Genomic DNA, 16,793 nt, shown 5'->3' on the forward strand with positions numbered 1-16,793 from the left:
GGGGAGGAGCTGGGGACACCCTGGCAGTGGGAGCTGCTGCCCGCACCTGCCCCAGCCCATCTCCCGGCCTCCCCGGGATGGCCGCGGGGCCGGGAGCAGCCCAGCGCTGTGCCTTGGGCTGGCGGGAGCTGCGTCTGTCCCTGCTCTCAGAATGGCTGGGGCGGACGGGCTGGGCCCTCAGGGACCCGAAGGCACTGGGGCCTGCACGGGGGACGTTCCTTCCCTTAAAGAAATTGAGCAGCTCCTGAGCACTGGGCGGCCTTCTTGCAACCACGTTGATGAAGTATGGCCCAATCTCTTCTTAGGAGATCTGTAAGTACAGCTTTGTAGGCACACCTCTGCCATACCTTCTATCCCTTAGTATGCCTCATACATCCAGCTTTAACCAGCTCATAGTTTTGCTGTTGCTGTCATTTACACTGCAGACAACACGGTTCCTGAGATAAAATTATTACTAAGCTGGTACTTGCTTCTTGTTTAGAAGAAATGCACAGGTTGATGCTCCAGCACATGGCTCGGGAGATGCAATCCCAGGGCTTCTGCTCCATGAATGTCTCTGTGCCCATCTCAATTTGTTTGTGTTTGTCTTTTCTTCAGAGTAACAGCTCACAACAGATTTGTTCTGTGGAAGATGGGTGTCACCCATGTTTTAAATGCTGCCCACGGCACCGCGTACAGCCATGGAGGCCAGGACTTCTATGGAGCAACCATTGATTACTATGGTGTACCAGCCCATGACCTCCCAAGCTTTGATATAAGCCAGTTCTTTTTCTCTGCAGCACAGTTTATCCACAACGCCTTGAACACGCCAGGAGGTACAAAATCATAATTGGTTGCATTTTTATGCAAGTTGGCAGCCTCTCATAACAGCTCAGCTCCATAAGCTCAGGGGTAAAGTCACTACATGGTCTCCTGCCAGCTACTGGTCACCTGCACAATGTGTGGCAGGTGGGGGGAGTGATGGGTACAGCTAGATAGGTGCAGCTCTAAGTAGGTCCCAAAAAGCTGATGATAGAAAAGGGGTGAACAGTGCAGGAGAAAGACAGGGGCAGAGGAGAAAGGAGGCAGAATAGAGAAAAATATCTGGAAGGAAAAGCTCGTTCAAAAAGCAAAAACATACATTTGAAATGGATATCTTCTTTTGAGACCCTCTTATAGCAACTGTAATTGTAAGAATAAATTAATAAAGAGACAAAAGTCCTGATTTCTACAGCCACAAACTGGATGAAGAGGCTCATATATTGCAGCTGAGCTTCAAGTGTGAACAGGGCCTGCAGGGCTGTGCCCCCAAGGATAAGATTTACCTTTAGCCAAGATGATTTATGGCATGTTGCACAAGAGACTTAGCTTCCTGGCACTGCTGCAGTAAAATACTAATTAACCTGTATTACATAAAAGACCATCTCTTAGCATGAGTAAACTGGCATTAATGGATCTGTCTCAGTCTGTATCACAAGTTCTGCTTTCAAAAGAGAATTACAGTCGCAGCAAATTGCCTTATTACACAACAGTACTAGACCAGTCCATTTTCTCGGTGGCTACTGTGTTAGTGCCATCCTTTCAGGCAAGATTTTAGCATTATTCTTCACCTATGTAAGCCCCTTTGAAACCAGCGTGTGATTTTCCTTTTGCTTACAATGGAACAACTTCATCACTTCAATGGAGTTTTCTTTTATTTACCCATGTTTCTGAGATCAGTTTGGGATCTCCTGGCACTTCTCATACAAATGAGTTTAACAATTGCAAATTAGACTTAATGGACAGCAATTCATGTGATCTGTCAGAAGAATTATTATTCAATTATTTTGAAGAAATACATCATCTTTGCAGTGTTACTCTGACCAAGCTGGAGAAGGCAGAAGGGCTGTGCCTTCCCCTTTAATTCATCTTCATCCATGATACTGCTTCTCTTCCACAGTTATAATTTTTGTTTTATGTTTTTGTTTGTTTTTCTAAAACCAGCTAAAATTCTGGTACATTGTGCAGTTGGAGTAAGCAGGTCAGCATCCCTCGTCCTAGCATATCTCATGATAAATCACCACCTCCCGTTGGTTGAAGCCATCAAAACAGTGAAGGAACATCGATGGATTTCACCCAATCGTGGCTTTCTGAAACATTTGCAAAATCTGGATGTTCAGCTACGGAAAAAGAAGGATGGCTGAAAGGGCAAACCCATTTACATTCACATTTCTGAGTTTCAGTCTTCACTGCCGTTGTGCATATACAGCTTCCAATGATCAATGCATGCTGAAAAAATGAAGAAAATTACACCTCAAAGAGAAAAAAGTCAACAGAACTGTAAATGGATTAATTCTGGTAGCTCTGTTGCTCCAAGACCAGTACAGCCAACATCAGCACAGTAAGCACTGTGTGCTGCAGAGCTGCTGTGCCTGGCACGGTGCTACCAGATGCCTTCACTAGAGTGGTCAAGAAGGACCAAGTTTGTTCCTGGTTTGTGCTAACGCCAGAGGCAAGTTCAATAATTCCATCTAGCTGCACAGTATGTTTGAGTCCCCTTTACTTGGGAGTGTGACATAACCAGCTTACTCAGTCTGGTTACAGTTCTCATGTGCGTGTTCTCATATGAAAAGCTTCTTGTGTTTCAGGCCTGGTGATGTGGCGAGGGCAATTTCTGAAGAGCCCAGGCACTGCTACAGACACATTCATCTTTCACTGGTCTGCCAAATATTGCAGTGCTACAGAAAGCTGTGACAGCCTGACAGCAGAATAAACTTTGGTGCAGCTCTCTCTGCAGTCTGCGGGTCAGCAAACGCACCAACCTTTTCTTGTGTTAATATATTTTCAGCAAGATACTGCATATTATGTAGCATATTGAAGACATTAAAAAAAAGTCAGATCTTCAAAGCATTTTGTAAGCTTGTACTCATTTCACTCTCCCTCCAAATTATCCCAAATCAGTGTAAGTGACTTTGAATCACCTCTGGTTTAACATCAGGTAGGAACTTATTTAGCTTACATCAATGGCTAGACTTAATTGATACAAATTAGTTTTAAGCTGTTTTGAAGACACCACTTTTCCTATCGCCTGTTAATCAGTACTTGAACCAATGTGATTTTTAATACAGCAACAGCATTTGAAATTCATACATAAACCTCCCCTGCCAGATTAAGTAAATAAATTTCTGCTTGTTTGTTTGCATTTGAAGCATCAGTTCTGATAATTTTCCTCTCTACTGGAAGAGACTGGCAAGGTTAGAAGACTTAAATAATAGTGATTTTTGAGTTGAACCTCTTTCTTTCCCAGATTCCTGTTCTCCTTAATTCTTGGTTATGACATGAATGCTGATTCTGCCTAGCACTTATGGGAATACAGAAATACCTCCCTATTTCAGTGTACACAAATGTTTTGCAAAATAAGCATATTTAAGATCCTTTCAGAGGTCTATTTGACTGTCTGTTCAGATTTTCCTCTATCTTGCCAAAGAGCTCCACTAACGAGAGAAAGAAAAGAGATTAGAGTGTAAAAAGATCACACAGAAAATCACATTTAAAACCCAACAGTGCTAGGATAATCTTTATACCTCACAAAGCAGCAGAGTAGTGGAGGAGGAGCTGAGTTTGCTTTGAAGTTCTTCATTAGAGTTAACTTGGATTTATATGAGTTAATATTTCATTATAATTTATACTTCATTCACATTACAGTAGGTTTTAGTCTGGAAACCTTTTGAAGACATGGCATTGAAAAATCTGAAATTCATGTGAGTGAAATAATGCATCTTAATGGCATTAGACTGAGCAAAATTAGACATGTGTGAGCAAGATTAATGGAATCTCCCATCAGGATATTGCTTTGCATGCCCCTGAACATCTGTCTCACAAAACCACAGCTGTGAAAGCTGCTCCTGTTGTAAATCAGTACCTGCTCTCAGAGATACTGCTCATCCTGGGAGAGTATTGTTTCACCAGGGGTAAAGAAGAGTACAGCATGAAGCCAAGTTGGTGTGGCATCTATGCCACCAGTGACATGGTAGTGATCTTGTACAGCACAACTTATTTGCCCCAGTAGAGGGAATGGATTAGTTAGAAACTTTTCAAGGGCACTGGCAAATCACAGATGGGTTTTTCATCTCTGAAGCTAGTGTTGACTGTATTTTCTGCCTGCCTATATTGTTTCCGTCCTTACAAAGAGTTTAACTTTGGCTCCAAGTCTGCTCAGGGAAAAATATTCCAGCTGACATAAGCAAAAGCAGTAGAATTAGTCCTGTAAATTCTTAAAATGGAAAAGAGACCTGTAACTCACACCACCCATAGTTCAGGTCATGATGTGATGAGACATTAGTACTTCACTGTTTTCCACTACCAGTGAGAAAAATTGTATTTCAAATATTGGTTTAGAAAGTTAGGCCCAGGAACCAGAACAAAAATATTGCCTCACCAGTGGCACTTTGTTCAGAAAATGCACACCTGTCAACAGGGTCTACACAACCCAGGAGACTAAAGGCAGTGAATGTTAACTCCTAACTGAGGGAGGATTCCATTTTTAAAGATATTTAAGTATCTAAAGGTAAGCTGAGTACCTGCAGAGCTGCCAGAGCACTTAGGTTTATGCAGCAGTGCCTATGTAGCCTCCAGGGAACCCCCAGGAACTGTCAGTCCTGGAGATCCAACCTGACCATCTCCTGTGAAAGAGACACACAGTCTTTCCTGCTCCATGCTTCCCTTATCACAGGGTCCTTCCTCAATCTGTTCTTAATTCCTTTATCTATTTTAAACTTTTTTTTTGTGTTAGTGTTTAGCTGAAGAATGCATCTGACATAACTCACAGGAGAGGGCATACTCAGGAATCATCTCCTCCCATGAAAAAGGGCTATGCCAGAAAGAAGAATTAGGCATTCTCTGGAGAGGATCTGAAAACCAATTTGTTTGTTCCTTTAAGATAAATTTTCTTCTAGATCCAATTCCTGAGCCACCTTACCAAGCAGATAATGAGTGCTAGTGCAGAAAGCACAGTTAAAGGGACTCTCCCAGCTACAGCTGTGGAAGACTTAAATCCGCTTAAAGCAATCACAAAACCACAGTGTCATCTGAAGGGAGCTATATAAAATTCCAGCAGAAATTTCCCTTAATTTTTATTTAAATGAAGATGAAGTCAACAGAAAGCAGGTCTGAAACAAGAGGAAGGGGTTTAGGTGAGCTTTGTAACACCTTGCCACTGGATGCTGCAGAGGAAAAAGCCCATAAACATTAAGCGGTATCTGGAAAACATCACAGAATAGAAATCCATTTGGGGTTAAAAGATACTTAGAAACTGGAATCCAGATCTGGAAGTTCATGAGCTGCAGCCAGCTAGAAGATGGAAGAGTGTTAGACAGCAGCATAATTAATGCTTGTGAGTTCTTATTTTCTGTAGGCATCCACATACAGCCAAAGTCAGATGCAGGATGGTGCGCTCAATGGACCTTTGGTGAGGTCCAGGACAGCTGCTCTCATGTCTTTATTTTGAACTCCCTTGTAAGATGAGCTGTCCCTTCTTTCCTGGTAGCTTATTATTAGAACTGTGTCACGAGGCATTTGGGACTGTGTCTCTGTTGCATTGACTGACATTTCCTTCATGGGTAGAGGTCAGGGCTGTCGGGCACAGCAATATGGGGAGGGGAGCAGCAGATTTTCTTGCATAAGATTTGCTTTATGCAGACTTTCAGTTTTGGTGGCTTTTCCCCGTTCCATCAGGGATGTATCTCAGAGCTAATCTGGGGAGGCATCAAGCCATGTGCCATATTTAGAGACAGCCACCTGCTTGGGAACATCAAGCAGCAGCAAAGAGCACTCTTCAGCAAAAACAACTGAAACTTGCCTGCAGATTCTGCAGTAGTGGCATCCAGCAGGCTCTCTCCTGCGTAAATCTGTGGGTGGCCATCAAAGGGGTCCACCCAGGAATGCTCTGAGCCTGGCACTCCCTTTGCCCAAAAGCTGCCAGAGATTTTGGACATCTGCAAAGTGACATTAAATCACATGGGTGAAGAGTGGCCTAATCTCTAGACAGGCAGTATGTAAGCATTATTTGAGGCTGAGCTGTTCTGAAGGGCTGAGAAGTACAGTGCTAGTTAACATATGCTGTCCAACCACTTTATTTAGTTAGCGTTGTTAGACTTATGATTAGCATAGAAGAAAGCAAAAGGACTCTGCATTAAAGAAAGAACCTACAGAACAGAATACAAGTAATTAAAAAGAGAGCAAGATTATAACTTTTTGTTGTTTTATAGTTATTCAACATCTAGATTTTATAAATGCTGCAACATTTACCATATGAAGCACAAGACAGACTCATGATCCTGAGTAGCCTTAAAATTGAACTACAATTGGTTTTACCTTTTCCTGTTTAAATTTAACTGGAAAAATGAATAGAAATTTTCACATTAAAAAGAAAGTATTCCCATTTTTGCTGTTTCCTTGATTTGCAATTGAATTTTCTGAAAAAATACATGGATATTCTGAATGACAGAAGACTTCACTGTTTATTTCTCAAACATATGCAATGGTTGTTTCACTCTGGAGCATGGAGAAAGCACAGTCATCAGTCATCTGCACTCAGCATGCCTAGTGCCCAATGTTCTGCCAAAACAAGTTCTTTTTATCACGAACAGTTTGCAAACTTACTGAAATATCTGGGAAGTGCCATTACAATAAATTCTAAATAAGAGAAACAGAAGGAACTAACAATCCTTTGGCTAACTGTCCATTGATTACAGCTAAAAGAGGACATTCTTTTAGCTACAAAAAAGGACAGACTAAAAGTGAGCTAGATGATGTTGAGGAAATGAAATAAGATATTGCAGCCTGCTTCCTAATCTTACTTAATTTCTAATCAAAAGTGTCACACCCTGCAGATGAGAACAGTACACAGCGGGTGGCTGTCCACCACCAGGCACTGAGCAGCCAGAAACATGATTGTGCTGGTTTGGCTGTGGTTGGGGAAAGGCAGAAGCCAGCAAAACATGCAGTACTTCAGTGAGCTTCTGCCTTGATGATAAGAGGGAGAAACCAACCTTTGCCCTTCTAGTTAAATCTCATAACTAAACTTGGAAATTAACTTCTTTATTAGAACCCTTTGGAAAAACAGAGGTTTGCAGAACTGAGCCCAACACATATTAAAAGCAAAGATTAAAGAATCTATAAAAATCACTGAAATTGTATTGTCTTATCACCATCACTGGATTTTAGATATACTTCTAAGTGCAGTTTTAAGATATCCTTTTAACGCCTGTGGGTACATATGCTACAAATAATTCTTGAGTATTTATTTTCAATCACATTCTATCGGGGAAAAAAAATGAATGGTGGGAGAAAAATGTTTAGATAACAACAGTGTGTACATGTAGTAAGGAAAAGATTAACTTTAAGAACATTCAGCTAGCAGGAATAAAAACATAAACAGGTTTATTTGCAAATGCAACGGTTGATCACACATATTGAGCTTAAATACAAAGAGTTACAAACTGCAATCAGTGAAACTGGAAGCTTATCAGGTCCTATAGATAGAATGTTCTTTACTCTGCCAAATCAATAAGACAAGGATCAACAACACCTGAGAATAAGGTTTCATGGGATCTTCCTGAGGTGTGAATGGGGAAGAGGGAGAGCATTTACATTTAGGACCCAATCCAGTACTCAGTGAAGTCAATAAACACAAGATGTTTCTGTTACTAAGTGAACCTGTGCCAGCATCAGCACTTGTGCCATAGCTAAAATAACCCGAATCACTACCATCAGTTGTCACTGCTTGTTTCTGTGGAACCAGTTATGTGCAGTTTCTGAGGAGCTACTTGGAAATTAAAAATCTATCTAGAATTAAAGCTGTAGTTTCTAAGACACATTTCTCCTTATGACTATTATCAGAATTTTGATGGTCAGCCTTTTAAAATTAGTTTAGTATCTCTAGTAAAATAAAGTAGGGATGGCTGACTTCACATGATGTCTTTGATCCTGGGAGAGATCGCTGGGAGGAAGGACTTAGAAGTCATCAAAAAACTAATTATTAAATATTTGTCTGACTGTCAGCTATTGCTGATACTCAAGGCCAAGACCTTTGTGTTCAAAGGTAAAATATTTTTTAAAGTGCTACATAATAAGCAGCTGAGGGCACAAGATGTAAAATGTCTTGCAGAAATCAAACTCCATGCTGAATTTTAAGCAGGCATGTTTATCAGCTGGAGTTTAGCCAGATTAGCAAGCTACTACCACTGTAGCAAGAAATATCATACAATTATATGCTGAGGCAAAATGGTTACAAGCTCTGCTAAAACCTTTGTTCTTTCAACATACATATCTTATGTCCAATTATAGGAAGACCTGAGATACCTTGTGAAGTGAATTTTTATAAGGTGTTTGGGCCAGTCATGCCCAATGCCTTTGTAGTCAAAAGGAGCCTGTAACACTTATTAAATTTACCAGAAGTTCTAGACAGGAAATGGTCTGTACAGAAATGAATTTTTCTGCATCTATTATGAATATATTCAGGAATCACAATGTTTTACCTTTATTTTACTACATTACTCTTTCTTACACAACAAGTCTCAAAGCATGGGGGGCACTGGGCTCTGCACACAGGAATACGTTACAAGGCAACTGGATACATTGAGCTGTTTTTTGTCGTGAGCTTTTGTACATGACTTTCCACAGCTCCATAGTCCATAACAAGGAAGACCTGAAGAGGCTTGGTGTCAACCATGCACTGAATGCTGCACATTTTGCATGGGCAATCAAAGGATACCAAACTGCCCATTACCAGGAAATGCAATACCTGCAGAGGACTTAATAGACTTGATTGACTTTCACCTCAGCTTACATTTCTGTTCTCTGAGTACATTCACAAGGCTCAATGGTGAGTCCTTCTGGTGGTAAGCCACTGCTCTTAGGCAGCACGGTCATTAAGCAGTCACAAATTACTTTAGCAGCATTAACTGAACCTGACTCAACCACTTGGGTAAGCCTAATTATCTACTTACAGACATTGTCTCAGTTGGCAGGTGAAGCAGGATCCTGAAAGATAAGGAGTAACCCACAAAAACTATGTGCACATCAGTGGCAAAGATCACACATGATACACATCAAAGTGCATCTTCTGCAGCAGGAGAGAAAAAAAAAGCCCACCACTCTAAAAGGGAATTATGCTGTGTTTTGGTGATTGGAGAGAAAGATTCTGAGTTCTTACTCAAAAAAATTATTTTTTAAAAGTTTTTCTATACAAGACAAAAATTGTTTCTGTTTTGAAAAAAAAGCTGCAAGGTGCTATTGTATGTAATGCCAATGAGCCATTTACAAAGCCTAACACCATGTGTTTTCCTCTCTTTCTGGACTCGGAAGAAAAAGTGTTTCTTGATTTATGAAAGGGATGAATGTAATACCATGGAGGCTACTTTATCTCAGCTGCTGTAAATTGGATCTCAGAGATGACATGAGATGAGATGCAAGCGAGACAGAAGTACAAACATATGCAATCTGTGACCACGGTGCTATCCCATGCAGCCTGCAACAGCACCACATGTATTCATTTCTGTTTTGAAGGGAAAATCTTTGTTCACTGTATTCTTGGAAAAAGCAGATCTGCTTCCCTTATGCTGGCTGATCTTCCATCATATTCCTCTGGGCAATGGCATCCAAAGAGTTATCCAGTAGCGAGCAATTTCATCAAGCTGAGTGTTCCTGAAACACCTGCAGGATTTAGACATTGAACTGAGATACAGTATACATCTATGTAAACACTTACAAAATAAATTTAAAAAAATAAAATCAAAGTGACAGTAAGAAACATTAGACAGACAATCCAAATATGACATAAAAATGAAAGGAACATGACCTAAAGCTTTGACATCAAACCTAGCTCTCCTCTCTGTTTCCCTTCTGGCTGGAGGGTTTCCAAATTTTGTATACTTCGGTCACTTCTCTGTCATTTGGCTAAATGGAAGAAACAAATGTGCTAGATACTCCTCTAGGATGTGTTCCCAGTTTGTTGTCGATTCTGCTCATGTAAACTCATAAAACTCAACTCCAAGAGAAAAGAAGCCTCTGTTTAAAGTTAAAGCTCATAAGGATATCTCTGTACATAAAAAGATGGTAACCTTTTTTGTTCCATTGGGATCTACAAATTAAAAGGTGAGAAAATGTTGAAGTCCAACATATACAAGAAGTTACCCAGATTGGGGGCAGAACTTTCCATTCTGGTGACAATATGTGCTCATGGCTTAACTTGATGGTTGTGGCTTTTCCGAAGTACTTTTATCCCACCATGCCCTCTGCCCAGATCTATCTTATCTTTATGGACCTGAGATTTACAGCAAATGTAATACATTTACAACCATAAATTAGCCTTCTTTTCATGCTCAGAACACCCCATTCCCACCAAGTTTTCTTTATACAAATAGTGCTGTGTCCCTAGTGCTGGTGAACACAAAGAGCCGAATTAATTTTACGGGAATATTTCATGAAGGAGCTGGTCTTTCAACCCTATTCTTCTTGCTCAGAAGAAAAGTTTCTCCCAGTACCCTGTCTTCTGTCACTGTCTCACAAATGAAAGAGGACTGTAAAGATGAAATACCAATTAGACTTTTGAAATTACTATTCAAATTGACAAGATAAGCTTGCGTAGAAGAACTATCCTTGCGTAGTTCTCATCTTAGAGCAGGTCCTGGAAAAGAAGTAATAGCTTCAGACTTAAATCCTAGACATGCAGAAGTAAAATACCTGGGGAAGGATGCTGTTGGCAGTTCCAGCATCTCAGCAGAACTATATAACATTTTTCAAGAGCTTACTTGCATCGTGTGCACATTTCCATGCAAGACAACACTGTACAACATTGGAACACCAACACCGGGGCAAAATTAATACTTGGGGAAACTCCCACCAAAAACCAGTGATGCAACCCAGGGCTAAATTTACCCGCTTATTTCTGAACAGAGAAGTCTGCCAAGGATGGTATGGCCTAACAGGCATACAGAGCTGGCAGGCTCCCAAGTGTCAAAATAGAACCAGCATCACCGGCCACGTACATCTTGTGCTTCGCAGGCGAGACGCAGACAAGAAAAACAATCAAGTTGTCTGGTGGAAAAAGCAGCTTCCCAGGATCGCTGCAGCCACGGTGTAATTGTGATCAATCTGCATTGGCAAGTATCAGCTTTCCGTGTGTGTTTCACCTAACGAAGGCTGCCTGCAGAGAGCAGCTCAGGCAGGTTGATGCATGCTTGTTATCGCCTGTGTAAATATCTCTGCCGTGTGTTATTGTGGCACAAAGCAGCTGGACCATTTGAAAATCATTTAAAAAGCACTATAAAATTAGGGCTCCAGTGCTCTCATTTTATTACTTTCATGAGCAGCCATTGCCTAGAGAGAAATTATCCTCTTTATTTTCAAGGCTAAAGGTTCTTTTAACATTCATCAAAATCAAAGTGCACCCTTGATATCACATTGAGCTGTTACTTATCTAGTACAGACTCTTTACCTTCTGCATAATATCACATTTGAGATCTCAGTTCTTCATATAAAACTCATTTCATTGTGTCTGCTGTTGTTTTCACCAAGTGAATTTGAATGGTTTCAGGAGAGGCTGGCTGATGCCCTGAAACATATTCTTTCTATGATTCCTATTTTTTAAAAATTTTATTTCCAGAACAATAGCCCAGAGTGTTTTTGTTACTGATCCTTCTATAGAAATGGTCAATTACCTCTTCTGGCAATGAATTTGCACAGACCAATTAAGCACTGTAAGCGAAAGATTTTCGAGGGCATAAATAGTACTCAGGTGCATAATCTGATAGACTTTCCTTTCTGCCTTTGAAAAATCTCTCCCCTCATAAATAAAAAAGTCTTTGATAATTTTGTTTTGTTTTTTTTCCATTCTTGTTTTTACAGACAGCTTCTTCACTAAACTCAGGAAAACGGTGAGTGAAGTAAAGCAGCATGACAAAATGCAAGCAGTACAAACAGAAAGCCATTCTTTTTAGAAATAAAAAAGAAGTGCAGCTGAATCAACCACACTTAAAGCTCAGATCTGAAGGGCTTAGGAAGAGACACTGCATGAAATCCTCAGCCACAGAGGCTGCAAGTGGGGATGGCAAGGTCCCCAACACCCTCTTTTATGCATCTCAGGAAAACAACTGTTTTCCTCTGTGGTGTTTAACCTGCCCGAGGTTTATAGAAGAGACTGGTCAACTTATTATCCAGACTTCAAATACAGACTGAAGATAAAGAGTTAGAAAGTCATAATTGTAGCTGTGTTCTCATTATTCTCTCTTTGATCAGGATTTTGTCTTTATTTCCTCTGGGAGTAGCAGGCTGCATTTCTGTGCCCAAAGGTGGCATGTTTCAGGTCTCCGCAAAGGGGGCTGGTTGGTGCTAACAGACCATGATGTGAAAGCATGTGTAGCCAGGTAGGTGAGCTGTAAAGTCAAGATGCAACATCTACACAAGAGGTAACTGGCAGAAAGCAGGCTGCATGTGTGTGAAGAGAGCCTCGCCACCACGCCAGCACCTCTGCAAGTAGGGAGAGTTTTAACTGAGCTTTTAGCCATAGAGGTTGGGCCTGTCACCACCCAATTTGTGATTCAACAGGATGCTTATGTTAACAGGGGGATGAAATGGAGTTATTTGGTGATCACAATTATTTTGCACCCTAGGAAGGCAGAAAATGGGACAGGCATAATCAGCAGACCCTAACACAGTCTGTTGTCCCCACAGATGAAGAAAGTGGGACAGGGATTTAGTAAGAAAGCACCTCAGTTCTGTGGCATATTTTCCTTTCCTTTTCCAATAGTCAGCAAGCTAGTGAGCACCTTCCAGTGTCTGACAGTCCCAGAAATGGATTAAAGGGCCCAAATGAGCTGACCTAGCTCTGGGCTCCTACATTTCAGCCCAGATTTTATCTTTTCTGTTAGGATGCCTCACCCCTGGGAGTGTCCAAGGCCAGGCTGGATGGGGCTTTGAGAAACCTGGTCTAGTGGGAGGTGTCTCAGCCCATGCAGGGGGGTTGGAACTTAAGGTTGATCCTTAAGGTCCCTTCCAACCCAAACTATTGTATGATTGATCCTATGGCTGATCCACCTAGTCTCAGCCCTTATCTGTGGCAATGGTCAAGAGTAAGCAGCACAGCCAAATTTGGTGTAGCCCTCCCAAGACCTGGTCCAGCACCCCAGCTGTGCAGGAGCTTCCTCCCTTCTGAACTCATCTGTGCAGATGCTTTTTCCCCTCTCAGGTATATACACTTCACTCAAGAGAATATAAACTGAAAACTCCACAAAATCCTTCCCACCCAGAACTTTCATATTCTTGGACATCCCTGATTTGCCTTTGTTTTGGGGATAAACTACCTGTGCTGACCTGTTTCTCACTACTGCCTTCACTAAAAAGTATGTAAAATTAACATCTGAAGTTAATGCTTCAGTGTTGAAAGGGAAGGATTCTCCTTTCAAGCATAGAAGGGGAGCAGATGTCTATAGAGTTTTTTTTCCTCCACAGACACATACCTACTGAAACCTCAATGTTTAAAGGGTATGTGCTTGCTCATCTCATGTGCAGAGCAGGATTAAACATACCCTGGAGGTGCTTTGACCTAGGTGATCAGTTATTGGAAGCCTGGGAAAAGGACCTAGGTTCTAGGATGTCCTGGATAAGCAGATGCTAAATAATGTTGTGCTCTGTTAAACCTATTCATTTTCAGAAAATTTAATCTACTTCTGAATAGCAGGTGGGGTCCCTTAACTCAGAGCAAGGCAGCCAAAGGGCAAAAGAAAGCTCCTGGATGCTGGTATTGCCAGCAGCTGCAGAGCTTCCATCACTCACTTTCCTTGTAAGATAAAGATGATTCCTGCTGCTAACCACAGAACCAAGCTGGAAAGAAAGTTATTTTACCAAAAAGAACAGTATAATGAACAATACCTTAGAAAGCCAAGTAGAATCCTGACGGGGGTAGGTATGAGGGCACTGGGGTCTGAGATTCATCTCAAGGAGCAAGGGTGTTCCTGCCCAGGTGATGCCCATCTATATAATCACTTGTTTTTCCTCATTGTCACAACAGTTGAAAGTTGTCTTAAAGATTTTTCTTTTGCTTCTTCAATCCTGATCCCTTGTCATCCTCCTCCTTGCTGCCACTGTGAAATGAATATTGGGTCACAGTGGCAAATGTACTCCTAGCCTGGGATGCCCATGTTTTATTCAATATTTAGTGCTGGATATGGTGGAAACTTGACTCATAAGACAGGTGGAAAAGGTGCCACGTGAACTAAAAGCAGGCTGGCAGCCCACTCCACCTCACAACTCCCACCAGCTGTGGCAGCCAGCACAGTGCCACAGGGACCAAGACCCCACAGGGACAGGGACCCCACTGCTTGGACCCCCGGGGTCTGTCTGCACAGCTCTGCCATTCAGAAATAACTCCTACCACCTGATAAGCACCTGGTAATTTTCACTGATTCCAAATAACTTTGTCAAGTTTTCTTCACTTTATTTTTAAGAAGGATACAAGGTAAACATCACTCTGGATGGGGAGGAGGAGTAAAGTGGTCGGTTAACTCAAAGCTCCCGACCTGTCTGATTATTGCAGATAGTTTGATGTACACACTCAGGTCAATACCAATTGAATTCACACAGTGCACTTCACATTTTTCATCCATCCAACCAGTGCCGTTTCTAGTATCTCAGTAACAGTTCCCTTTAAAGGGCAGTCATGTGTATACTATGTATTTTTAAATCATTCAAGATTGCTTTCTTCTGCCATCTTCTGGCAATATGAAAAATCACAGCGTTTCAGTAGCAGCAGTGTTGCTGTGCTGGTCTATAGGCAAGAGTTGTCAGTAAAGGCAGTGTATAATTAAATTGGTTGGCATAACTGGAAAAAAATAGAGCCCTTATTGCTTATTTGAAAGCTTGCCTAAGTCTTCCAGCTCTACCAGTTGATCTAGTAGCAGTGGCTCGGGTGTTATCCCAGGGTAAAACACCTATTTTGTGGACCTTGTGTTTCTTGAATGTCTGTAATGGCAAAGGAAAGTTGCACAACATGAGGCTTTATCATTTTATAACAGGACTTTGTCAAGTGTATCCTAAATATTTCGAAGAAAGTACTTTTTGCCAGTATTGCTCTTGGCTCTTTATGGTTCCTTGACAAGACATCTTTTTTTTTCTATGAAACCACAGGAAGATCCTGCCTGATAGGCAGGTAAGGATTTTCCTTCTACTGCAACAACTTCGTAGGTCAAGCGGGGTTCTCCTCCCCCTCTACTCTGCCCTAGTGAGGCCACATCTAGAATATTGTGTCCAGTTCTGGGCCCCTCAGTTCAAGAAGGACAGGGAAGTGCTTGAAAGAGTCCAGCACAGAGCCACAAAGATGATTAAGGGAGTGGAACATCTCCCTTATGAGGAAAGGCTGAGGGAGCTGGGTCTCTTTAGCTTGGAGGAGACTGAGGGGCAACCTCATCAGTGTTTACAAATATGTAAAGGGAGAGTGTCAGGAGGATGGAGCCAGGCTCTTCTCAGTGATGTCCAGTGATAGGACACAGGGCAATGGATACAAGCTGGAGCACAGGAAGTTCCACGTAAATATAAGGAAAAACTTATTCACTTTTTCACTGGAACAGGCTGCCCAGAGAGGTTGTGGAGCCTCCCTCTCTGGGGACATTCAAAACCCGCCTGATGTGTTCCCGTGTGACCCACTCTAGGGGAGCCTGCTCTGACAGGGGGGTTGGACTAAGTGATCTTTTGAGGTCCCTTACAACCCCTAACATTCCGTGATTCTGTGTAACTATTTCTTTCTGATCTGTCAATGTAAACATCACAAATCATGTCAAAGCACCTTGCATTATTTGCTTAATTATAAAAACCTACCACTTGCCATATTTTGTTTTAAAAGTACGTAAGATTTAGATAAGATTGAATTATGATTTCTGGGGTTTTCCCCCCCTCTTCCTACAATCACACAGTGTTTCTTTGTAAATGACTACTTGGGATCCTCACTCTCCTAGTCAGAATAGCTTTTCCAACATAGTTTTGCTAAAAATATAAAAGTAATGTATGATAATTTAAAAAGGAAAAACAAATCCAAAAGGAGAAAATGCCAATATTTCTTCTGAAAATAAACTCACAATTCAAAGTCAGTGAGAAAAACTACTGACAAAATTCCAGCCTGCAAAGAGAACATAAATAAAAGCTCTTCAAAGCTTTGTTCATTTTCACTAGCAGCAGCAAAAATGACTGCTTGGGATGCCAGGCATTGGAGAGAAAGTATGCTGATACTATTTATAGCTCACGGAAGGCTCCCATTACCATTGTACCTCAGAAACTCACAGTCTTCAATGTATTCCTGCTCACAGCAACTTTCTCAAGCAGAGGACAGCCTTCCCAGGGCTGTGCTGGAGGCACCGGGGTTTGCTTTGGGAATATGGACTGTATTTGCAGCCTGCTCCCAAACTGTCTATTATAAACCACCTCCAGCAGGCACAACCTCCAGCAAAGCTTCACTCTTCCCTGCTACCTGTGCTTGACTCACCCTCTTAGGAGCCACAAGGCTGCTGCTTTGCTGGAGGCTCTTCCTCCCAACATCACTCTACCAGCTTTGGCATCCATCTACAGTCCACACCAACACTCAGCAAGAAATGGCACCAGAAAAAACACAGCATAAAACCTGACAAGATAAAGGTGTAAAAAACCACTTCAGACACCTGCTGGCACTTAACAGCCCTTGTTCCTGCCCTGCCTAACCAATTGCACAACGCAAGTGGCACCAACATGCTATCTGGAGAATAGGGCAGAACCACCCTGCTGGCTCCTCGCAGACAGCAGCTGAGGCAGGG

At 41.7% G+C, this 16,793-nt stretch overlaps 2 protein-coding genes across 2 annotated transcripts in view; both read left to right on the top strand.

Annotated features, from left to right (window-relative positions):
* The first annotated feature begins 151 nt into the window (after positions 1-151).
* Positions 152-2,162, top strand: LOC104391495. The gene is made up of 3 exons (XM_010000809.1): positions 152-312; positions 598-815; positions 1,963-2,162. Exons 1-3 carry the CDS (start codon positions 152-154, stop codon positions 2,160-2,162), a joined length of 579 nt encoding a protein of 192 aa, XP_009999111.1.
* Positions 2,163-11,033: 8,871 nt separating this feature from the next.
* The window catches only part of LOC104391453, a 17,136-nt gene continuing 11,376 nt past the window's right edge, over positions 11,034-16,793 (top strand). The window contains exon 1 of the mRNA XM_010000746.1: positions 11,034-11,120. The gene's annotated coding sequence lies outside the window, so the exon portion shown is untranslated. The remainder of the gene's footprint in view (positions 11,121-16,793) is intronic.

Source organism: Chaetura pelagica, unplaced genomic scaffold, assembly GCF_000747805.2.
Source record: "Chaetura pelagica isolate M959 unplaced genomic scaffold, ChaPel_1.0 scaffold166, whole genome shotgun sequence".
Lineage (NCBI taxonomy): Eukaryota > Metazoa > Chordata > Aves > Apodiformes > Apodidae > Chaetura > Chaetura pelagica.

What these genes read in the sequence shown, in the direction of transcription:
- LOC104391495 (XM_010000809.1), top strand. Translation starts at nt 152, where the DNA reads ATGGCTGGGGCGGACGGGCTGGGCCCTCAGGGACCCGAAGGCACTGGG. An exon ending in AATCTCTTCTTAGGAGATCT is followed by an intron (nt 313 to 597) that starts GTAAGTACAGCT and finishes TCTTTTCTTCAG; the next exon opens with AGTAACAGCTCACAACAGAT. An exon ending in CGCCTTGAACACGCCAGGAG is followed by an intron (nt 816 to 1,962) that starts GTACAAAATCAT and finishes TTCTAAAACCAG; the next exon opens with CTAAAATTCTGGTACATTGT.